We start from the raw sequence: 25,825 nt of genomic DNA, 5'->3' as shown, positions 1-25,825 counted from the left end.
ATTTTCGGACTGTTTATTTTACAACGCTTTTTTACCAGAATTCTGACATGTTGCGCTTATCTGGTGAAACTTCGATCATGCGTGTTTTTTAACCGGATTAAAAAGTCATAAAACCTGGCAGACGAATGCCTTAGTGCAAAGGACCATTAAATGTTTTGTCATTGAGTGCATAACTATGTGTATCGGTTAAGGACAATGGTTTCACCCATATTAAACTGAAACATACATAAAAGTAATTTGTACTAAATGACGTATTATTTTACAAGCACATGCTATTATTCGTTTAAACAATTGTCGTTATACACATTGCATACCCGAATCCGATCGATGCAATATTTTTTTAGAGTAACTCTAAATTTATATCATATTTATTTTGGATATTTTTGTATCTAAATTTTCGGACACAAAACAAAAATATGTGTAAAAAACTTTGAGTTATTACGGTAAGCAGGGCACCGATGACGGGCAAAACGGAATACCCATAAGCCGATTTGTCTTTGCCTTGCTTACACACCACGGGTCCTTGTCGGGAACAGGCTGACATAATGCACAGCAAAACTCTTCTCACCTCATATAAAATATCTAAAACACAAACTATAACGACGGAAGGGTATGCCCTATAGGTTCATCATTATGCCAAACGACTTCTGTGTATGAACGTTTTTGGTAACTAAATCAGGGCTCCGCGAAACCCTCTTTTTTCTCTCTTTTAAGCTGTAACCTGCTACCGACTACGCGATTAGGGGCGAGCACGAATAAAACATACTTCCACTCATCTGTGGAAGAGGCAATAAGTGAGAACGTGGGTCCACCTCCTATCCACGTGCAAACTCTAAATGAGAGTACGCGTATAAAAAGTGCAAATAATGTTTTATTTAAATATGACTGCAACATTTTTCATATGAAGACCTGTACATATTATAATATATTGAGTAGAGCGTGTCGGCTGGGCTAGTGGCGCGCCCCTTGCGAATTTCCATTCCGTCCGCGCCTTTGGCGCTGTTGACATGACCTACTTAATATGAGAAACAAATAATGGTGGCGGCTTTCTCTTGTCATGCATGCTCTCGTATTTTTACATATTGTTTTGTATGCAGTACATGGTATTTGTGAATGCGAACACCGACATCGTCTGAACCGCAGTGCAGAGTACACACACATGGTCGTTTAATTACTCTCTTTTGCAGTTGTCCTTATAGTGCTAGTCCGTTGCAAAATTATGTTTGTCATCTGAGCTAAATTAAGAGTGTATGAATGAAAACTTCATAAATCGGTTTACTCTGAAATTACAAGGATAAGAGGTTTAATATTTTGTGCGTAACTTTGTCTAGTGGTCTTATACTAAAATTATTCATAGCATATCCTGGCGTAAACATAGCAAAGCGTAGGGTCACATTATTTATAAAGACTCTTATTTAATATGTCTCAAAATCTACATTATTAAAACGACAAGGCCCAGATCTGTAATACTGTGCATGTAACATCTTATGTTGGTCTCTAATAAGAGTGTTCAATGTATGACTAAATTATGTTCAAATCGACAAGCCCAGAGGCTTGATTGTTTCTTCAATATGTTTATAGTGATAGCGCCATTAAAAACTGAAGTAAATTATTCATGGTTCAATTAAGCATGTTTTTATGTTTGCAACTTTACATAACCGAAGCTGCATTAATTTTCGAGTAAATCGTTACACAGGATTAAAGGTATATCTTGTTAAGCTAAGAAAGGGCAATAACTCCGGTTATGTTAAAAATTAAAACAACATATAAGTACTTTTATAAACCGGGATATCCGATCCCCACCACACCTCCTAACCACTCCTCATTTAAATATCTTCGTAAAATGTTTTAAAATAATCAAAATCATCATAAGTCCAAACTTTCGAACGTCTAGGAAGTTACGAATGCTGCGACAAATTCCGATACCTCACATTATGATTACTAGGCGCAAAAGGACCTTTTTTACTTCGAAAATACACACTCAGTACAATCTGCTTTTACCTTCGTACTTAACGTCACTGTTATCACAAGTTATTCACAACAAGTAAAAATACCATACTTCGTATGTTCTAACACTAGAGTTATCTATTAGTTTTACTACTTTTACGACCACTGTCCCATACGGTGTCTTGCATGTCCTATCACTCGTTAATTTAGTTAATTGACCCTTCAGATTTTCCACACACACACACGCATTTTACTGAGTCAGCATTACCCCTGACAATAATGATACCTAGTCATGATGTGTTTTTAATTTTGTCACCAAGAATAAGTACATGAGTATTATTTATCGTGACAAATCGTCATCGCCGTCATCATCACCACCAGCGGCGGCAGAAACAGTCAAAGCAGCAGCAGCAACAAAAAAATAATTGAATCAAACGTAGCAAAAGCAAAATCACTACTATCACCAATAACCACTACGGTCAGCAACATCAATTATTTTTGCCATTATCAATCATCATTATCATTGTTGACGACCATCGTCGTCATTGTCGTCATTATCCAATCATTGCTTTTTGACGATGCTGCGAAGCATCGTCTAAGTTATCATATCATGAAAAAATTCTTCACAATGGCAACCTATGTAAAAGATCGAGCCAGTCCGATTGAAATAGCTCGATTTTTCTGATCGGCATACCTCGCTGATTTTCATTGATAAAGGTATAGGAAGCTCAGCTATAAATAGGACAGCATATTCTGGGAAAAAATTTAATAATAGTTTGAAAACGTTAATTTTAAATCAGTTATATTCAATCCATTATATGTTTATAGATCAATGAAACAACTATGCATTTTCTGTATTGTATTTGACATTTGTCGTGATTCAGTAAATAAATTGCGAATTAAAACGTGTATAATTAACTTTCAACGCGATCATGAGTGTAAAGAAAACGAATCATTTCGAACCTGTCATTTGTAAACGTTGTGGCGACTATGGTATATAAAGAACATAATAGCCGTACTAAATCTGTGATACTCGCTCTTCTGTGTGCTTTCTCATTTTGCATGATTTATAAACTTTTCAAACATAAATTACAGAGCCACATCAGTGCACATACTATGTTTGACTATTCATTCGTTTGTTGGATATTGTTTGCTGTTTTAAACACATATTAGGTCATATCGCGGAGATTTAGTTAACCTTACCATGTTTTCATGGGCGAACTCACGTATTCAAGTGCTCTTACGACTATGTGCTCATACACACTTTCGATCGGGAATCATCATGAAATTATTGCCGTACTTAACGAACAAACATGTCTAAGCTTATTGAATTAAAGAAAAAGAACAATAATCAAAAGAGAATAAGTATATGTTCATGCACATGGGATTGTGAAATCACGTCCGTACACATAGCATCATTAACTTAGGAAAGGAAACAGCGAAATATAAAGTTTAGTATGATATACATGTGAAATTAAAGAGCATGGTGTAATAAAAGAGCATGTCAAGTTTTGAATTTGTATGCTGAAACGTTATGTTATAACCCACAAACGTTTTACTGTAACAGACAGTTTTTTAAGATGAGTGGTACAGAAAATACACGTCGAATACCTTTTTAAAGATATTTCTTGTAATATTTGATCGAGAATGAAACCCGCCTCCCAGTTTCGCTGAAAGGATCAAGTTCCCCACGGGTACTACTTCCCCGTACCCCCAATTTGTTTTTCGTAACCTACATTTTTCGTACCCAATTTTTTTTCGTACCCAAATTTTTGCTCGTAACCAAATTTTTTTTCGTACCAAATTTTTTCCGACCCAAATTTTTTTCGTTACCAAATCTTTTTACGTACTTAATTTTTTTTGGGTATAATTGTTGTACCCAAAATTTTCGTACCCATTTTTTTCCTACCCAAAATTTTTGTACCCACATACACAATTGTGGTGATGTAGATAAACTTAAATAGATGCTTTTATATCAATCCTGTTCAAAAGCATCGTCAAACCAGTACTGTCAGTACTTTGATTTTATTATAACAACTGGATTCTAACTTAACAGGCGTCACTAAACCGATGCATTTTTGTTGTTACTTATTGTGAAATGTCAAACTCTCTGTAGGCGAGATTTACAACTGCATCACTGAATTATGTATTACGTGTAACATACATGGCCCTAAAGTTATCAATGATCGACATATTTATGGTTAAAGCGAGTGTTATACGTTTGAACAAACAATAGAAATAACCATTCAGGGCGGTAACCGATCAAGTAACATTATTAATTGATATTATTTGGGTGAATTTATCGATGGATACAATGTGGCGACTTAAGACCAGTGTGCCTAATAGTCGTCATATTTTAGGTCACCAGGTCGTCAGTATGTAACTGATGTCGGAAATCGGCCAGAGACAACTTTTAACATTCTACATTGCTACTAAACAGTTTTATTAACACCAATCACGATTGTAAAGTCAGTGTGGTACCTTGGAATAAACTATGTTAAAACGATAATATTGAGGTCAGACGTTTTCCGTTGCAAATATTTTCAACTAAATTAAATAATTTGTGAAACTATGTTCATGCTATGATAAATCCAGAACAATAGAAAATATCAGTTGTGTTTTATAACAAAGTATAATAGCCCAGGGGTTTTCTGCCTATTTTGGGAAAAGGAGTCTGACCAAATTGGGATTTTTTTATCGAAAAAATTGGCCATTTTGGGAATTTTTGCTTCGATGAAACGGCTCATTTGGGAAAAAAATTGTGAATTTATCATGCTTAAATCATTCAGTGGTTTAACAAATAAATTTGTTTTTATTTGTTATTTGGTCTTCTTTATATAAACAGATGCAATATTGGGCATGTTTAACATTTATTCAAGTACTGCAGTTTTGTTTTTCAGTTACAGTTACACTCTGAGATAAGAACTGAACAGTCAAAACCTTATAGCAGATATTTTTGACCAAAACAAACACTGGTTAGTCACACAAGTATAAGACACTTCATTCTTTAAAAAAAAAAATTTTTTTTTTTTGAAATTGGGATTATTTTTTTTAATTTCCGTTTGGGATCGGGTCCGATTGCGTTGGGAGTGCCTCCGTTTTCCGGAGGCGCAGACAGTGCTGAAAACCCCCTGAATTAGCCTACTATAAAATTTTGATCCAAAACTTCACGGCAAGAAGGGACAAAACTAACAAAAGCTATTAATGAATTGAAGTAATTCATAATGGACCCTTTGAAATATCTTATGAAACAGATATTGAGGTACCTTAACATATCTTACAGGTTCTCCCTCCATAGTAATGACGAGGTTGTAGTGGCTGTTCTCGTCCAACTTGTCATGGTTTGATCATCATGTTGTCTCCTCATCAGCATTCTGTTTCATAAGACTTAAAATATTTGATGTTCAAGAATAATGATGTGTACCGACAATAATTGCGTTATCCAATCCTTTTTAACGATGATGCCATTGCGTTCTGATTGTGTTGAAATATACGCTTAATAGTACAGTTTATAAAACGAAAATTTTGTAGAAGGAATTCATAAAAAAGAACGTAACGGACTTTCAAATAGTATTGACCCTTTAAATGGCGAAGGCCATAAGAGCTCGATCGTGCTAAAAATAGTTATTTTCACAGTTTTCACATGTAACAACCCTGATAAGGTGAGCCTTGCTATGTAAAAACTAGCACTAATGCATGTGCGTTTAGTGTCGTCCCAGATGAGCCTGTTCAGTTCACACTTTCCAAATTTATTGTACTTTTTCTATTTTTTTTTCTTAGCAAAATTCAAGTTGGGCGGAAAGTGTCTTTCCTGCTTAGCGTGAGGACTGAACAGGTTTATCTGAGACGACACTTAACGCACATGCATAAAACAATGTTTTCTCAGAGTTCGGCGCATTTATATTAATGCTCTTTTGTAAGAACTAAACAAAGCACTCCGCTGGCATAACGCAGCTTAAAAGTGAGACAATGAGATATACAACTCGACATTTTCAACATGGCAGATTAACGCTTGCAAAGCATGCAACTGCGTCGGTGGCAGACCGTTGACCTATGGTCACTATAATAGCCGTGTACGCTGCAAAGACTCCATAATGTAAGGTGTGTTTTCTTTACGAATATATTCATGATCCAATGAAAAATGAAATAACCAAGAGAATGTAAGGATGTCCGTTTTTTTATTATGTTATGAAATAAGTATTAATGTTATACAAATTGTAATGATTACAACAGGTTTATTTATTCACGAAGAAGGGTATATATAATCATTTATGTATTACAACGACATTTCGATATCCAGGAAAATGATATTTCTTGCAATCGTGTTGCTATTCGGGGATGGGTGGCATTCTTGGAAATTTATTATTAACGTAGCATCATGGTGGAAACCTGGTGAAATGTGCTCTTCGTATACAAATAATATAATAAACACTATTTATAAACACAGGTTTCTAGATCTTTACACTGCCTGTTAGCCTGCGTTATTAGGTTCACATTTCATAAAATGTGTAATGATATTCATACAATAATTTAAAAATTCTTCGTCAAATACATGTACTATTCCGATACAGTCTATAATCTAATATAATGAATGTAGTATACGTAGTAAAACAATACAAGGTTACCGAGGATGGGTAAAATTACACCCGTTAATTATTCCGAAGCTGCTTCATTAATGATAAATGATAATCACCATCACACTGCATCAGGAAGGAACTTTATAATACAAAATAAAGGTTAATGTGGTGGAACGTCCGTTATCCCCGTCAATATATTTCCCCATGTGTTCTAAATCTGTCACGAGACGCATGCTTTACTGCAGATGCAATATGCTTTTAAACGTATCCTAATTTTTTCCTATATTTACTTAGAGATGTTTTTTCCGATTAACACTCAGTTTAAGATCAACAATCTGTTTTCGGAAGTCTTATTATGACGAATGCAACATTACATTTCCACAAACGGGCGTCGAATATCAAGCATAAGAAAACAGTAGATGATTTATTTCGTCAAGCTTTTTTAAAATTATATATTGCAAAACGTTAATGAATGCTAATCCTATAATGCAATTTTTAAAGGAACTCATATATAATCGAAATTCAAAGTATATTTCAGAGTACGATCGATTTGATGCATGTTTCTACTGTATATCTCAAAGAATGAACGAATGAAGAATGAACTATATCTCGTAAAGTATGAACGATCAGACGTATGCATCTACTCTATCTCGCGAAGTATGAATGATCGGACGTGTGATTCTACCCTATCGCGTAAAGTATGAACGATCGGACGCATGCAATTACCGCAGTAGCCGCAGCCAAATTTTAACATTTTGGGGTTCTTGTCCAAAACACTCATACAATAATTTATGGCTTACCTGGAAAATGTCAATTTCCATTTTTAAGTCACTATGCTATGATATATAAAATGTCATTTTATTTAATAAAGCGACTAAATCCTTTAAAAACTTAAAAGCACATTGAAAATATAAAATGCAATATCAACTACCCGGTATGTATCTTGAATTTCCACGTTTGGCCATTCCAAATTGATTTGATTGTCTACTGATTTTTTTGAAAAAAAAGTTGAAGAGGCAAGCGAAAAAAAATAAAAATATTTTTTTAAACAGGAAAATTCTCGAGCGAGCGAAGAGCGAAGAATAAAGAAAATCACATTTCGATAGTAAAATTGCATTAACAAGAAATATAGGTTTAAACAGCTATATTTTACATTCAAATCAATTCTTATACAAAGAAAAGAATCTATGTACAAACAAGCGATAATATATATATGAGTTACATACTTTTCAAATCAAAATGCACTAAAACTAGGTTTCAGCACTTAAACTTTAAAATGTAGAACACAAGTTTAAAGATAGTTTCACCTTTATATACTTCCAAAGGTTACAGTTCGGTCTTTTCAAAACTAAGGGCGAACAAGAGTTGTCTCCCAATCGGGTAGGTATCGGGCAAAAAGTAAACAAACCAACGAAAACACGATCTGCATCTAAGATCTCTGAAATCGTGATATTTACCGTTCATTTCAATGAAAATTACGTATACAGTTATTTCTTCATTGATTGATATACTTACAGTTCTAGTGTGTGTACATTAGTATTTGAATGCTGTATTGCCATATAATTTCGCGACCCAGAACTTTTCATCAGTATAAAATCAGACACTGATAATAGCTTTCTACTTTTAAAACTGTGCCTGTAGCATTATGCAATTGATACCCAACATTTATAACGTTTCTGTAAGGTATTTAATTCATTCATACACCTCATTAATGGCACAGGTGGTTACCGTGTGGCTATTATATTAATTTATTAGTGAAAACATCACTTTGAATGATACATAATCATATTATAACGAAACATCAACTTTTCTGATAAAGAAGACTATCAAATATATATATATTTACAAGGTATTCAACTCGAAATCACCCGAAAACAGGGTGCATCGCTTTGAAAAGCCATTACTTCAACAATTTTTCAGCGATTTTCACGATCTCTGTCTTATTCAACGCAGAAATGAATGTCCTTTCTGGAAATGTACATGTCTTGCAATATTTATACAAAGACATGGTCAACTTTTAAGAAATAACACGATACACAACTCGTGTGACCCACTTGACATCGATCTGACAGGATCTAAGACTGAAATCTTCACGGAGTAAAGGGCATTTTTTTCTGCAAAATTCACGGACCTCGATACCATAATTCAATAAAACGTATGAAAAACATTCTTACCGTGCTTGCCGTTGCATTATGCCTCAAAACTAACTGTCAAGCGCCGTTCGAAACCTTTGTTTACAGACATTTCAACTTACTGACATTTTAAACACACGAGTGATTTCATTGGTCCAATGCGAAGGTGTGTCTTTACACCTGGAGATTTCATTCGTGCATCCTGTCTGATCGCTGTCAAGTAGGTAACGCGAATTGTGCATTGTTTTATTACTTAAAATGTGACCCAGCACGTGTAGAAATATAACAGGATATATACATTTCCAGAAATGAAATTCATTTCTGCGTTGAATAAGACCGGGTTCATGAAAATCGCTGCAAAATTGATGAAATAATGGCTGTTCAAAGCGATGCACCCTGTTTTCGGGTGAATTTGAGTTGGATGCCTTGTTATATATATATTTGATAGTGAATTGGTTTTGCAGAAAAGTTTATTTTTCGTTATGATATGATTATTTATCATTACAAATGATGTTTTCACTATCATAGCCACACGCTAACCACCTATGATTAATGTGGGTTTATTTTAAATAATTATTGATTTTTTTCTGTCACTGTCACACTTGACTATCAGTTTCTGGAAAAATTTGTTTTAACAGCAAAGTCTTACCAGTTTAAAGTAAAATTCTTGATTTTATGATTATTAAATTATGATGAATTTGAACTGTTTTTTGGTTTAAATATTTTCTTTATAATACTGTGTGACAGTGTTGTTATTGGTCATAGTTCAGTGTTGTGATTTTTTTTCACTGTCCACTGACACATTTAATTCACCGGGTTGTTCTTCGGATACAGCACTCCTTCTAGATCAAAGATTGTGTGCCCCAAAAAGAAGAGTTGATTTATTGAGCATGTGCCTTATTCCTCTGCTTGCTTTAAGATTGTGATTTCATTTCCAGTCGGTTAATATAAAGGCAATTTACTTTTAATAATTTAATCACGTGAAATTAAATTGCTGGCATTTTTTATGAATATTTACAATTAATTACAATTAATGTCTCCTTAATTTTTGTTCTCCATATATACAGTGTAACCTTTAATACAGAATCTCTATTGTATTGTCTTTTATATAGAAGAATTTGTAACGTTTTACATTTATATTGCAAATATTTTATTCAGCAATATTTCAAATCATGTGTGCACAACATATATAAGTGTCTAGAAAATGTTCTTAAACTATTTACTAACATATCATAAAGAAATAGTTTACATATGGTAGGAATAATTTTGGTTAAAGGGGAAATTCTCAACATGAGCAATATCTCTTTATCCCATTTTTTTTTTAGAATATTGTCTGCAAAATTATCTAATAAGACATATGTACAGTTATAATGAACCAAAAACCAAAAAAGTTTCTGATAGTTTTTTAACAGTTACTTAAAAGTGTTCCATTTATTCATCAAAGAAATACACTTATGAAATGCATCTGGGCACAATAACAATGAAAAATATTTCATATTATTCCTCAATTCTTTTTTGATTCATTATTTATACACATTGCTAATTGTTTAGTTTTAATCTAAAAATTCGGAAATGAAGATGGACTGTTGTGATTTATACTTCTATACTTACAGGTATATTGCATGTGATCTATGTGATTTGTAAGTATATTTTACTGTTACATGTGACTTTACATAGCACTCAAGTAACGAAAACACAATGAAAAGATACAACTCATTCAAAATAAAAAAAATGTTTTATTTATCAATAGAGTACTAGTAATGAAGAGTTATTTTCATTTTGTTGAATCAAATGATTTGTTTACTATGTCAATGAAAATCATCAAAAGGTCTTAACTTTCTTTTACGCCCTGTCTCAATCTTAACAGTGTTCAGTTTTTCAGTACATAACTTGTCGGCACCAAATTCAATCAATGTCAAAAACAAAGAATTAAAAATAACGAAAGTTAGAATGCCAGTATAAAACATGATTATATCGTCTGAGGCATTATGTCGTCGATGATAATTTCTGGTCTTTCGGTATTTGTGGAGATTTCATGCTTGTCAGGAGATGCCTGTACACCGACACTTCCAGAGCTGCCATCACCGACACTGGTGCATAGCTGACAAGCATATATATATATATATATATATATATATATATATATATATATATATATATATATATATATAACAAAGTCTCTATTAGCCTTGTTGTATTTAAACAAAAACGCTGTATTATGTTTTGCCGAAGCTTTCGACCTCACGGTCTTCATCAGCGGCCATTATTTATTTTCAGATGTTTTGTTATGAACGGAAATGACGTTTTCGCGCGCACTACCCAACATCGGCCGTATCATCCGTAGACACCTACACACGCTGCACACGTCTGATAGAATGAAGGAAGTGTTCTCTGAGCCCCCATTAGTAGCCTTCAGACGGGATTGCAACCTGCAAGACATCCTAGTGCACAAAAAACACAATAGGATGTTCTTCCGAAAACCCAATATGAGCGGGCCCTGTGGGGCGCAGAGATGCGCCATTTGCCCGTACATGATGAAGGCGGAATATTTCACAGATCCCAGCGGCAGGAAGTACAGCGTCAGAAACAATGTTGATTGCAAATCATCCAATGTTGTGTACGCGGTCAACTGTCGTCGCTGTCGCAGGTTCGTGTATGTGGGAGAGACCGGCGGAACTCTGTACCAGCGACATCTATTGAATCTGTCGCGTATTCGCACACAGCACAGTGACCCGGTAGCTGAACATTTCTACACCGACGGACATTCCATGGATGATTTCCAAATAATGGGACTCGAAAAACTCAGCGGGTCGGACGAGTACCGCAAAACCATGGAACAATTGTGGAAGTCAAAACTAAGGACATACCGACCATATGGCATCAACGTGCAAGAATAAAGGTTAATAAAAGGGCGCGTAAACAACGTTGACGCCGGAAAAGCACGACGTCATTTCCGTTCATCACAAAACATCTGAAAATAAATAATGGCCGCTGATGAAGACCGTGAGGTCGAAAGCTTCGGCAAAACATAATACAGCGTTTTTGTTTATATATATATATGCCTAGCGATTGGGGTGCCGCAGGTTTGATCCCTACTTAAGGAGCGTTCTCATAATCTTTTAAATACACCATGTACTGGTTCTTCCCAGGAAACAGACTCGAGAGTATCTCAATAAGCCTAAGGCTTTGGATGCAATCTAGCTAAAATAAATAAGTTTATTATTATCAATACATAAATTTAAATGTTTTATTTGAATGGTTTTCAATGTATGTTAATATTAATTTCCTAGTTCTTCCACAGAAAAAATGTTATGTTTTTTGTGACAAAAACGATTCACTTCCTTATTCAAAAAGTGATGGTTAATCTTAAGAATCTTTGAACTTGTTAATGTTAAGTTAAATTATATTTATCATTAATGCCAAACCCTAAAGAATAAATAGCCTGACATTTTGGAGACAATACAATTGATATCATTACCCATGAAATGATTCAATCTGATCCCAGGAATGACTAACTCTGTGGACTTGAAGAATCATCAGGACTGATCAGCACTTTAAAACACCTATAAAAAAGTAATCGTAACATATACATGCATGTTTCTGTACATTGTATATAAATACAACAACAAACAAATATACTGATTAAATGCAGATAACAATACAGTTTACACAGGAGGTATTCATACTAAAACTCAAATAATCAAAAGCATATAAAGTGATACATGTAAGCTAGAAATAAGGGTTTGATGTTTTGAAATGTTATTGAATAATATTGCTACATACATGTATAAATATGAATGATCTGGGTGTCATCATATAAAGTACATTTAACTGTTTTTTATTGTATTATTTTCTTATGCAAAGATTTAGTAAAATAATGCGTGGTCTATTATTAATTTTGTTTGCATATAATATACATTTTATAATCTTCACATACTGTGCAAAGCATGAGATGCATAAATTATTTTAAATACGTTGAAAGGCTAAAACAGCAATTTATCAACTTTATTAGAGATTTACATGTCTTTACTTTCTTGGTAGAAAGGATCTTCTGCGCAAGTTATATTGTTGGCTACTTGCACCTGTTCATGGAGTTTGGACCAATTCCATCCACAAATGATAAGCGCATACCCTGGTGTAACTGCACCATCAATATACACAAAAGAGTTTAACTTAATACCGAAAAAAATAATAAACAGCCAGATCACTTTAAATTTGTCATAGAGATAAATGAAAAATGATAGTTTGTTTGTAACATTGCAAATAGTTTAATATTCACAGTGGGGCAGGGTGTTGGTGTTTAATACACTGTAATTGTACCAAGCAAGATAGATTGAAAAAAAACTATGTTGTATTAATAAGAACAAGTTTTCATTATAAATGAGATTTAAGTTCATTAGAATACAATTTCAGGCATTCACGGAATAGAGGTAAGAGGAGCTGATTGTTGGTATTTACAAATTACGATGGTGTGGTCCGGTAACATAAATATTCAACGGCAATCTGCTCAAATTAAGCATTCAAATTTAAGATTAGCAAATCATGGTGTAAACTGTCAACAAATTTGGACGTATTAAACCGAATATTTAATTTGCTTATAAACCGATTAAAACTTAACAAAATGTTAATAATAATTCTGCTTGCCATGTACATGGTTTTCTACTCCTACAAATATGAGATTTATGTACATAGACATATAAGATGTCGATATATTAATGATACCTACCCGGTTGGCTTCAAATATCGCCTGCTAATAGCTCTAAACCATGCGGTTCTCGAAGCACGACTTATTGGCAATGTGTGCAGCATTACAGTCTCAGAATTGCCATATCTTCAAACTTTACCCCCAACATTTTCACATGCAGGCATACCGTAATAGAATTTCTCATTGTTCAATTGTTTCGCCTATTACTTTTTACAGACCGAAAGTGAGCGATACGTACCCGAATGGGAGACAACTCTTATTTGACTTTGTTTCGAAAATCCGGAGTTGATCAGGAGAAAATGTACTGAATGTTAATGCAACACAATATCAAACTATTAACATGGTTACATTTTAATCTGCTATTCATAACAGTAAGTCATGAAAGTTGAGAGAGATACCTGCAGGTCGTCACTATATACCTGATGTCGGCAAGCGACAAGAGACCATTTTTAACATACTATAATGCTTATAAAGAGCTTAATTAACACCAATCACGATTGTAAAATCATTAAGGTGCCTTGGAATAAACTATTAATGTTAATACGATAAAATACAGGTCAGACGTTATCCGTTGCAAATATTGTCAACTAAATTAAATAATTTGTGAAACTATTGTCATGCTCTGATAAATCCGGAATAATAGAAAGTATCCAGTTGTATTTTATAACAAAGTATAATACTAAACAAATTTTGATCCAGAATTTCATTGCAAGAAGGGACACAAACATACCGAAAGCTATTAAATGAATTCAAGTAATTCGTGTTGTACCCTTTGACATATCTTAAACTGATATTGAGATAACTTACAAAACCGTTCAGGTTCTCCCTCCTTAGTGATGACGTGGTTGTAGTGGCTGTTCTCGTCCAACTTGTCATAGTTTGACCATCATGTTCTCTTCTCATCGGCATTCTTTTTCATGGTACTTCAAATATTTGATGTTCAAAAATAATGGTGTGTACCGACAATAATTGCGTTATCCAGTCCTTTTTCACGATGATGCTATTGCGCTTCGATTCTATCGAATATACGCTTAATAGTACAATTTATTAAACGACAATTTTGTAGAAAGCATTCATAAACAGAACGCAACGGACTTTCAAATAGAATTGACCCTTTAAATGGCGAAAGCGAAAAGAAATCGATGGTTCTAAAAAGAGTCATGTTCACAGTTTTCATATGTAACTTGCCTTATAAGGTGAGCATTCCTTTGTATAAACTGGCACTGATCAGCCTATGCGGACTGAACAGATTAATCTGGGACAACACTTAACGCGCATGCATCAAACAATGTTTTCTCAGAGTGCGGCGTATTTATGTTAATGCTACATTTGTTTTTTACAACAACTAAACTATGCACTCCGCTGGCATTTCGCAGCTAAAAAGTGAAACAAATCTGATATAACTCAACATTTTCATCATGGCAGTTCAACGCTTGCAATGGAACCAACTGCGTCGGTGGCAAACCGTTGAAGTATGGTCTCTATAATAGCCGTGTACGCTGCGAAGTCTCCATAATAGTTGTTGGTTCTTTACGAATATACTCGTGGTCCAATGAGCTATTAAATAACCAAAACAGTGTAAGGCAATCCGTTTATTTTTTTTATGCAATAATTATGATTGTGATAAAAATAGTAGTGACTCAAACATATCGATTTATTTACGAAAGAAGCTATTTACAATTATTAATAGTATTGCAACGACATGTCCATATCCTCGAAAAGGATATTTCTTCCAATCTAATTGCTTTACGTGGGTGGGGAGGCTTTCTTGGAAATGTAATACTTCCGTAACATCAAGGTGAAAACCCCACAATAATCCCCGTCAATATATTTGTCAACGTGTTCTAAATCTGTCACGAAACGCAAGCTGCACTGTTGATGCATTCTGCTCTTAAACCTATCCTAATTTTTGTAAATGTAATTCATCATGATTTATGCTCATCCCTTGTAGCGAGACGTGCGAAAGCAGTTCAATATAATATTTAATTAGAGATGTATTTCCGATTAAGCCTCAGTTTAAGATCAACAGTCTGTTTTCGTAATTCTAATTATGACGAATGCAATATTACAATACAACTAATTGGCGTCGAATATCAAGCATAGGAAAACTTTATATGATTAATTTCTTCAAGCTTTTTTAAAATGATGAATTGCAAAACGTTAATGAATGTTAATGTTATGTATTTAGTTTCCTTATATTAATATATGGTCATTAAATACATATTTCTCACAATGCAACGTTAAAAGGAACTCATATATTATCGAAATTCTTTTAAGATCGGACGCATCTCTGTACTCTGTTTATCAAAATAGGAACGATTTGACGCATGACGCATGACGTCATTATATTAAATACCGCGTCTAAATCCTTTCAATACTTAAAATGATATTGAAATAAAATGCAATATCAACTATATAAAATTATCTTGAATCTCCACCATAACTAGAATTAAATATGGCCGTACAGTCGCGTATTGCATCGATATTTATAAGAATGCTCGTTTGTAGAGGAAAGCATATAGCAACCTCCCCATCCGCGACCCTTATTTGTCTGAGCTCCATACGCGCCTGGGTCGGAAGGCGACCCTTATTTGTCTAAGCTCCATACGCGCCTGGGTCGGACGGCGACCCTTATTTGTCTAAGCTCCATACGCGCCTGGGTCGGACGGAGCCCTTATTTGTCTAAGCTTCATAGGCGCCTGGGTCGGACGGCGACCCTTATTTGTCTAAGCTCCATACGCGCCTGGGTCGGACGGCGGCCCTTATTTGTCTAAGCTCCATACACGCCTGGGTCGGACGGCGACCCTTATTTGTCTAAGCTCCATACGCGCCTGGGTCGGACGGCGACCCTTATTTGTCTAAGCTCCATACGCGCCTGGGTCGGACGGCGACCCTTATTTGTCTAAGCTCCATACGCGCCTGGGTCGGACGGCGACCCTTATTTGCCTAAGCTCCATACGCGCCTGGGTCGGACGGCGGCCCTTATTTGTCTAAGCTCCATACGCGCCTGGGTCGGACGCAAGATGCAGGACGAGTCTACAGTAAAAGCAGGCGAGGTAAGGACGCTAAGTTGTTCACGATACAATAAGTCGCGTTCTGAGAAAACTGGGCTAAATGCATGTGCGTAAAGTGTCGTCCCATATAAGCCGGTGCAGTCCGCACAGGCTAATATGGAACGACACTTTCCGCTTTGTGGTATTTTTAATTTCAAGGAAGACCGATAATCAAGTATTGGCGGAAAGTGTCGTCCCTGATTAGCCTGTGCAGACTGCACAGGCAAATATGGGATGACACTTAACGCACATGCATTAAGCCCAGTTTTCTCAGAACGCGTCTCAAATGTCAAAACGACATTTTCATGGAGGTTGAATTACAATGTATCTGTGATTATAAGCTGCGTCCCGTGTTTTTCAAAATTGGTTAGCTACATAATGATGAATAATATTTTAATGACTTACTGATGAATTATTTTCACCCAATATGTATCGAGCATTTCTAGTTTCTTAATGATGACAGAACAGACAGAATGTTTTATTGACGTAAACTTTACAGTTTTTTGTCATTTACAAATAGTTAAGTCATATATTAACATATACTTATGTCAACGTTAACATAATTGCTTTTAAATGAATATAATCTTGATCGCGTAATGTTTATCACATACATAATAATACATTTTGAGTGATTTTACACCAAGAACAGAATAAGCAACTGTTATAAAGAGTTGTGTTCGACTTATAAATGAATAGTCAATTTTTGAATATATATACATGTAATAAATTCAACAAACACGTCTTTGCAAATTACAAAATATGCAACTACAATATTAAGGTTTTGCGCGACAAATAAACGCATGTATAAATGCTGGAAGTAATGAATTTAATTATTAAATTGTACCTAGAATAAAGAGGATGAAACCATAAACATAGTACAAGATTAAACATGAGTTATACAGCGTTTTGTCAGACAAACAAGTACACTAAAGAATAAATTGAATTTAAATATAAGGTAGCACAACAAATTGCGTTGATTTTTATGCGAATATACTATTCGATTAGTTTCAAAAAAATGACGGATGATGAAATCCGTAAACAAATATAGTTATAAGAACGTTAGACAAGAGGAGTTGGTAAGAAAAAACAACAACAACAACACAACACTTACAGATGAAGAGGAATAGATAGATAAATATTTGGGCAACTATGTCCAGGATGAGTTATGTTGAATAATGTGTTAGGGCTCTACAGATAAACTTGCTCAGTTTTTTCATTTGCTGTTTGTTTGATGAACCCATTAATTCAACAAATTTAAACATAATTGGTTTTCTATAGTAGTATGCTTTGATACACTCTTTTCGCAGTGAATTGAAGGCTGGGCATATCATAATGAATTGGTACTCGTCTTCAATATCTCTGACATGACATTTTGTACATAAGCGATGAGATCTTTCTATATTGTTATGTCTACCTGTTTCAATGGCTAATTTATGGGACAAGAGTCGTTATTTTGAGAAGCAAATTCGCAATTTTCTCGGCAAATAATCAAGATAAGGCTTTAATTGAAACGTGCATTTAAATAATGTGTAGGTCATTAATGAGCTGCTATTATTAATTGAGTTGAACCAAGATTGTTTAAAAACATCTTCAACGGTGGACTTAAAAACGATATGGAAGGTATCGAGATTGACAGAAAAGGGACTGAGCCAAACGTATGAAAACCCATATAAGTCCAGAAGTTTCTTCACATTTAAGGCCCAATTACTTTTACAAGTTTTCATACTTTTGAATCGTTCATACAATTTAGATATAATTATGTTATTTGATTTGATGAGTTTACACCAGAACTTATTTATACGAACGTTTCTGTTTCTGTTGAGTGGATACCTTCCTAGTTCCCCATATACTCCTATATTGCTGGTAGAAGATTTGATACCTAGGAGCATTTACAAAATTTTAGATGTATTCGTTCTTAATCAATAAACTTATCGAAACCCCAAATTTCGCACCCATAATTCAAAGTTGCACCAACGAATGCGTCAAAAAGTTGGCAAGCAATTCTTGGTCTAATATCTAGATTTTTTAGATTATGCATTAAAACATTTAGGGCTTTGAGACCTTTTCCAGCGAGAGACTCAGCGTTAAGAGAAAACGAAGCCGTGTAATTAAATACTGATCCTAAATAGTTGAAGTCATCTACTATTTCTAAATAGTCATCTTAAAATGACCACTTTTCATTATGAAAAGACGGTCCTCTTCTTATAAAAACCATTACCTTAGTCTTACTTATATTTACTTCAAGACCCCAGAGATCACAATATTCACTTAAGTGATTAATACTTTGTTGTAGGTCAGTTACAGACTTGCCGAATATAACCGTATCATCCGCAAAAAGCATAAGTCTGAATATCAAGTCGTCATATGACAGTCCAGAATTGATGTTTTTTTTCTAAAAATATTTCAAGGTCATCTCAAAATAAAGAAAATAGTATGGGCGATAATACTTCTCCCTGCTTCAGTCCAATCGCACAATTAAAGAAGTCCGAGTAGGTATAACACTTTTTTACGCAGCATTTAACTTGGGTGTACATGTCTTTCATGATTGTTAAACATTTACCGTTAATACCTGCGTTGTAAAGCTAATACCGAAGTCCATTTAAATATACGGAATCGAATGTACAAATATTGCGTCACTAGTTTAGCGGCCTTTTCGGAAGCCGAATAGTGCGTCACTTAAAATGTCATTACTATCAATCCAATTATTTAATCGACTATTAAGAATAGTCGTAAAAAGTTTAGACAGACAGCTCACCAGAGTTATGCCCCTATAATTACGCACGTCGTCCGTGTCATTCTTCTTAAAAACAGGCATAATGAAACCTTTGGACCAAACTGTAGGGAAATGACCTGAATTCAATATAGCATTAAATATCTTTAACAGATGTTGTTATAGTATATGAAAACTTTCGATAAAATATTCGTTTATCAAATAGTCAGCGCCACACGATTTATTGCATCTTAAAGTTCACCTGCCGCGGTTTTAAAAACCCGTAAAACACCTTTATTTATCGAATTTAGTGCATATCTAAACTATTTCGCTCCTCACTTCATTTCAAATACGGTGTTATTAGCGAGAACGAATAGAACAAAGTCGCGATTTTTCACACATTCCGATGTTCTCGCCATTTTCATTCAAACCGGAAGTGACGTAACAGGCACTCAATAACGACTCAATTACGAGCCGGCATAATAAATGGCTTCGGATGTATTATATCTTGCAACTTTAGATAAAAAATGTTGAAAAATGGAAGATGATAGCGATTACGATGAGTTTTCCGTTCAACCGTATATGTTTGAGCCAGAATTTAGTGACAGTCAATCAGATTTTTCTGATTCTGACTCGGACAGCGAGGAAAATTTTGCCGATGCCCAAGACGACCATCGTGTTGGGAATACGGATTGGTAAATATATAATTTTGTTACATGCAGGTGTCGGCAAAAATAAAAAAATTCTTTGATTGTTATTCTACAGTACAAGCTTGTTGAATATGACTAGGTTGTATGGTCTAATTATTATAATTAGAACGGATACTTGAACCTGTTCTGATTAGGAAGGAATGTCTGTATTGCAATTCGACGTATTTCTTTTATTTTCAGGTGTGCATGTTCATGTTGCACACCATATCGTGTGCAGATTGAGTGCAAATGCTGCACAGAATACCCAGAGCTGATGGAAAGGATGGACGAGGCAGGGGTAAAGTGCATAACTGAGCACACTGGCTTCAAAGCTAACTGTCTACATCAAGATGTCATTGATGTTTCGTTTTATGAGTTCCTTGATGTAAATGGTCCCATCGGTGATGAAGAACCAATACATGAGTAAGTTGTCATTAATTATTAAAAATGTTTATGAAACCAGGACAGATTGTTTGTAAAGAAAATACACTGTAGACATTAAATAACACAATGTTTTGTGTGAACTTGTCATTTGTATTTCATACTGTAAATATGTTTTGATACAAATAATAAAACAAGCAAATTCGTTGAATTGATATCCCCCGCCTATATACTTCTGGACACAAAAGTGCTTTATTTGACACTAAAAAAGCATTTTTTTGAAGATACAAAGGGCCATAACTCTGTTATTATCAGATGGTGTACAATGCCATTTGGCGTGCATTAACCTATTATCAATATATGTACTCATACCAAGTTTCAATGAAATCCGCAAAAGCACTTCCAAGATATGGCTCCGGACACAAAAGTGCCGGACAGACGGGCAGCCGGACGGACAGCCGGACAACGCCAAACAATATCCCTCCGCCTCTGGCGGGGGATATATACTCGTACCAAGTTTCTAGGAAATCTGCCAAAGCACTTCCAAGATATGGCTCCGGACACAAAAGTGCATACAGTAAAAAGCATTTTTTCAAGATACAAAGAGCCATAACTCTGTTTTTAACAGATGGTATACAATGCCATTTGGCGTGCATCATCCTCTAATGCATATATATACTCATACCAAGTTTCAATGAAATCCACCAAAGCACTTCCAAGATATGGCTCCGGAAACAAAAGTGCCTAAAGTAAAAAGCATTTTTTCAAGATACAAAGGGCCATAACTCTGTTTTTAACAGATGGTGTACAATGCCATTTGGCGTGCATCATCCTCTTATGCATATATATACTCATACCAAGTTTCAATGAAATCCGCCAAAGCACTTCCAAGATATGGCTCCAGACACAAAAGTGCCGGCCGGACGGACAACGCCAAAACAATATCCATCCGCCTCTGGCGGTGGATAAATAACATAAAAAAGACAACAATTTTAATCAACATTAAAATACGCGAGTATACAAGATGACTGGGTTATCTAATTGTAAAATGAAGTATCAATTTGCTATACAATGATTTTTGGTTACTTACACATGCCAGTTCATTATTATTTTTCAACATTTGAAATAAAAATATAAATACAAGCTGTTTAATTTTTTAAAAAGTACACTATAATAACAACCTGCTACAACATGATGTGAAGTTGCTTACAAAATCTGATTTCTGACATATTTTCAGTAAAATATTATTATATAATATTTTATTCAAGCTGAATAAGTTTGTTAAACTGTAAACTTAAGTAAGAATCTGCCACAGCATGGCTTGTGTAATTGTCAAGTTGAAAAGTACCTTTGTTTTACTAAACATACTAATATTTATCATAATGGTATCCTTATACATTTATAACTTCAGAGTATACAGATTCATTGCATATAGAAGACTGGCTCGTTGGATTTGGCACCGTCTGAGCAAGAAGGACCGACGACCTCTTCCGTCATGCACTGTGGCAGCCAGAGATTTCCGTCCGACTCATACATTGGATTTTGCTTCGCCAGGGATGGAAACTAACGTTTTACAGTTAGTTGCCCACATGGACAACCATCTATAGTTTTTTGGTTTCCCATCGTAAGCCTCAACGCGCCCAGTACTATGTACATGTAGTGTCATGTGTAACCAATACTTTCTTTAAAAGTAATAGATAACTATACAACAAAACGGGCAACCACTAATTTCCATCCCTGTTCGCTAATTAAATCGCGAACGATGGTTCTGCACAGCCTCTGACTTCAGGATTCTGTTTGCAGATGAAGACAGGGGTGGCGGTGAAAACAGAATGTTGCCAGAGGCAGCACTTGCATTGGCATCGCTCTTGTACTCCTCTTTCATCCTAAGCAGCTCTGCCATTAGTTCATCAACATAGTCTGAAAGTTATATTAAAATAAATTATAATTATTGATAAATTGTTCCTTCTTATAAGAGAATAATAAACAATGAATGTTTTTTGTATTGTTGTCTTCAACCATGTATTACAGAAATCTATTGCTTTAAGAAACCAAACATTTTGATAAAAGATTGCATGTAAACTCATGTATTTATTTTGATATTTTAGATAATTTCACTATCTGTTCAGAAAAAGAGACTTGTATCAAGATTATTCTAAAAACTCAACAAGTTCAACATGCAAATACATTTAATGTTGTTTTACATTGAGAATAATCACCAGATTTTAGAATTATAATTTCTAAATTTTGTTTCAACATATTGGACAAGTTCAGGTGATTTCTGTAAGCTGTAATGTATTTTTTTTATGTGCAAAAACAAAATTCTTCAACAAGATAATTCAATATTGCTATCTGTGGTTATTATTTATACAATAAAATTCATTATGAATACATTACCATAAGTGCAATTCTCTTTAACTGCTTTAACCACATGGTGTCCAGCCTTGTACTTAGGATAGGAGAGTCCTTTCCCTGTGGTTTGACAGTGAATCCCTTATGTTCTGTTGGCCGAAATACAACCATCTGAAATGATTAACATTTTGCATTTTTCAGAAAAACACAATGCTCCCTGCTGCGCCACTTTGAAGCATATATTTGACATTTGACCATGAAGGATAGCCTTGACCTTGACCTTTCACCACTCAAATTGTGCAGCTCCGTAAGATACACATGCATGCCAATTATCAAGTTGCTATCTTCAATATTGCTAAAGTTATGACCAATTTTAAAGTTTTCGGACGGACTAACAGACTGACAGACTGACGAACTGATGGACAGTTCAAAAACTATATGCAACCCTTTGGGAGCATAAAAAAATAGAAAGTTTAGCCATGTATAGAAACAGAAAATAAAGAATAAAAACTATATCACAAGAATAGAGGATTTTTTTTCAAGCCAATGTAAATATGTAACTCCTATCACATAAAAAACAGGCTGTTTGGAAATAATTAAACACACTTATTAATAATTGACATTGTTTGGAGATTGTTAAACAAACTAATTATTAATTGACATTATTACGAACCTCAGATGTCTGTGATGACTGTGATTCAGGATAACTGATCCGAACAGGCGACTGTTCACAAGACATTTCTTCACAGACTCTTCCACACATGATGAATATGGGTCCTACAAATAATTTTCATGTTACTTTTTATAAATTCAAACAGAATAATGACAGAATGACACAAATGTTTATATCACTTAATATAAGCCAAACTATGCTTTTGAACTTTGAAATAATATGAGTCGCACTCTGAGAAACTGGGCATAATGCAGGTGCGTAAAGTGTTGTCCCAGATTAGCCTGTGCAGTCCGCACAGACTAATCAGGGATGACACTTTCCGCTGGAATGGTATTTTTTGTTTAAAGGAAGTCCCTTCTTTCTGAAAATCTTGTTAAGACGGAAAGTGTTGTCCCTAATTAGCCTGTACGGACTGCTAATATGGGACGACAGTCACACTTTACGCACAGGCATTATGCCTAGTTTTCTCAGAACGCGACAGATATATTGCAATCATTAGCCTTTGAGTGGTAGTGGGGATAGTCTGATCAGTTTCCTTTTTGGATTTTGAAATTGAAGGGTGCTAATTCTTAAAAGAGCTCTTCAGTGCACAAAGCCATATTATCTCATTTGCATATTTTTAATATAAAAGCATGTGTTTCATTATAATTACTAAGTAAATATTTCTAATAACATGATTGTTAATTGAAAACACAATTTCTATTATAAATAAAACTAGTTTCAGTTTGAACATTTATATTAATTTATTGATAAAAACAACTTCCTTTATAATCATATGATAAAATCCAAACAAGAGCATGGTGTAGGGCATAGTGAGACCTTGGGTGGACTTGGAACTGCACCCCTTGGTTAGCTAAGCTAGGGCACTGGTCTGATAGTAATACATTTTATGATTGTTTGTTGATTTAATTGGGCTAAGAATAATCTTTTATCTTGAAACCATACTGTGTTCTACCATAATCTTGTGATATATCCAAAGATAAGGCGCTATTCAACAACCAAATAGCCATAAACTCCATGACACAGTTCTGTATGGATTAATATACAACACTGGTAACTGGTGTCAATTTGACTGGTAACCATGGACATTCGTGAAACTTAAGAAACTAAGAAAGCAATCATGTGCTTTGTTATATTTAATTGAATCTAGAGAATATTATTTCAGAGAAATGCCAAGCTGTTCATTGTTTAAGAAATAATAAATTGTACAAATAATTACAGTCCATGCACAAAACCCTTCTCAATTTACATTTTTATCTGAATAATTCAATACAGCATGCTGAATGGTGTTAGTAAATACTATTAATATTTTTATTAATACTATTCAAATTTACTTTTACAATGTCTTTGAATCATCTGTGTAATAGACAGTACTTTTTTTATTTTGTTCAATAAATCAGTATAAGAAAGTTTACATAATTATTGTTTTACCAGCACTTGGATTCTCTCATAATTTTTTTATCTTATGGAAATGTAATTGAAATAAGCCCAATATTATTTTTATACTTTGAATATTGTTGGTGAGTTAGCTAGTCTTATTTATTTATCAAATGGAATGTTTTTGTCAGTTTTAAAGCTGTTCCACTGATTAACCTATTTTTCCTTATTAATAAGAGAAGTGTTTTAATTAATTGTTTGTCACTAAGCCATTAATTCATACATGCATACAAATATAAGAAAATTTTGAAAAATATATATTAAAAGGTAAAATAATTAGGCATATCCATACTGGGCATAAGGCTGTACATGATCGAACCCATGTGTGCCCCAGCATAGCTTATAAACTGACTAGACTTTTAACTCTTTCAGTGCGGGAACCGAATTTTGAAGGCCTGCGCAAACAGTTTGGATCCAGATGAGACGCCACAGAACGTGGCGTCTCATCAGGATCCAAACTGTTTGCTGTTTTGATAGTATTCTTTGAAAAAAATCAAAGAAAATGCTAATTTTAGAAATTTAGCAGACAACATTTTAGCAGACGACAAATTTCCCAGCATGCAAAGGGTTAAAGTGTGGATGAAATTGGAATTATCATATAAGCAGCATTTTCCAGCTACTTGGTACAGAAAGATTTCCATTTTTTGCGGATGTGTTCTGAGTGGAAGGCTCATTATCCAGAAAAACCTAATCCATCCTGTATGTTGACCATCAACAGCTCTGACATTACTCAACAATATACAGGAAATGGCCTTGAGCTCAGGTCACCTAGCTGAGAAGGACACATATCAACCACTGCGCTTATAAGACCACCTTTATGTTATTGATTTAATATAATTTATTTAAATATAATGCATGGTTAATATTGTGAAGAAATACTTATAAGTTGTTTGCGGATTCAAATGTTTGACAAAACAATGTGTGAGAATACTATAGTCTAGAGGTCAAACAATATTTCTACAGTACAGCTTCCTCTCCTTTGTATTAGCCTGACCAGTATTTGAAATAAACATCAGAGACTATTGTGCATTATTTTCTAAACAGGTCAGATGTCAACGCATTTTTTAATACAAATGTCTTGAAATCATTTGTAATAATATGCTGACTAATCGGACTAACATTATTTAGCACTGTGAATATCAAAATAAACAAGCATAGATTAGTCATTA

At 34.5% G+C, this 25,825-nt stretch overlaps 1 protein-coding gene across 1 annotated transcript; it reads left to right on the top strand.

Moving 5' to 3' along the window:
* The first annotated feature begins 19,380 nt into the window (after nucleotides 1-19,380).
* Nucleotides 19,381-20,240, top strand: LOC127872638 (uncharacterized). The gene is made up of 2 exons (XM_052415968.1): nucleotides 19,381-19,819; nucleotides 20,015-20,240. The coding sequence occupies exons 1-2, from the start codon at nucleotides 19,662-19,664 to the stop codon at nucleotides 20,238-20,240; spliced, it is 384 nt and encodes a 127-aa protein (XP_052271928.1). The 5' UTR covers nucleotides 19,381-19,661.
* Nucleotides 20,241-25,825: the final 5,585 nt, after the last annotated feature.

This window comes from Dreissena polymorpha, chromosome 3 (genome assembly GCF_020536995.1).
Source record: "Dreissena polymorpha isolate Duluth1 chromosome 3, UMN_Dpol_1.0, whole genome shotgun sequence".
Classification (NCBI taxonomy): domain Eukaryota; kingdom Metazoa; phylum Mollusca; class Bivalvia; order Myida; family Dreissenidae; genus Dreissena; species Dreissena polymorpha.
This window is presented reverse-complemented; position numbering and strand designations above follow the sequence as displayed.

Coding starts and splice junctions, on each gene's coding strand:
- LOC127872638 (XM_052415968.1), top strand. CDS start 19,662: ATGGAAGATGATAGCGATTACGATGAGTTTTCCGTTCAACCGTATATG. Junction 19,820..20,014: donor CGTGTTGGGAATACGGATTG/GTAAATATATAA, acceptor TTTTATTTTCAG/GTGTGCATGTTCATGTTGCA.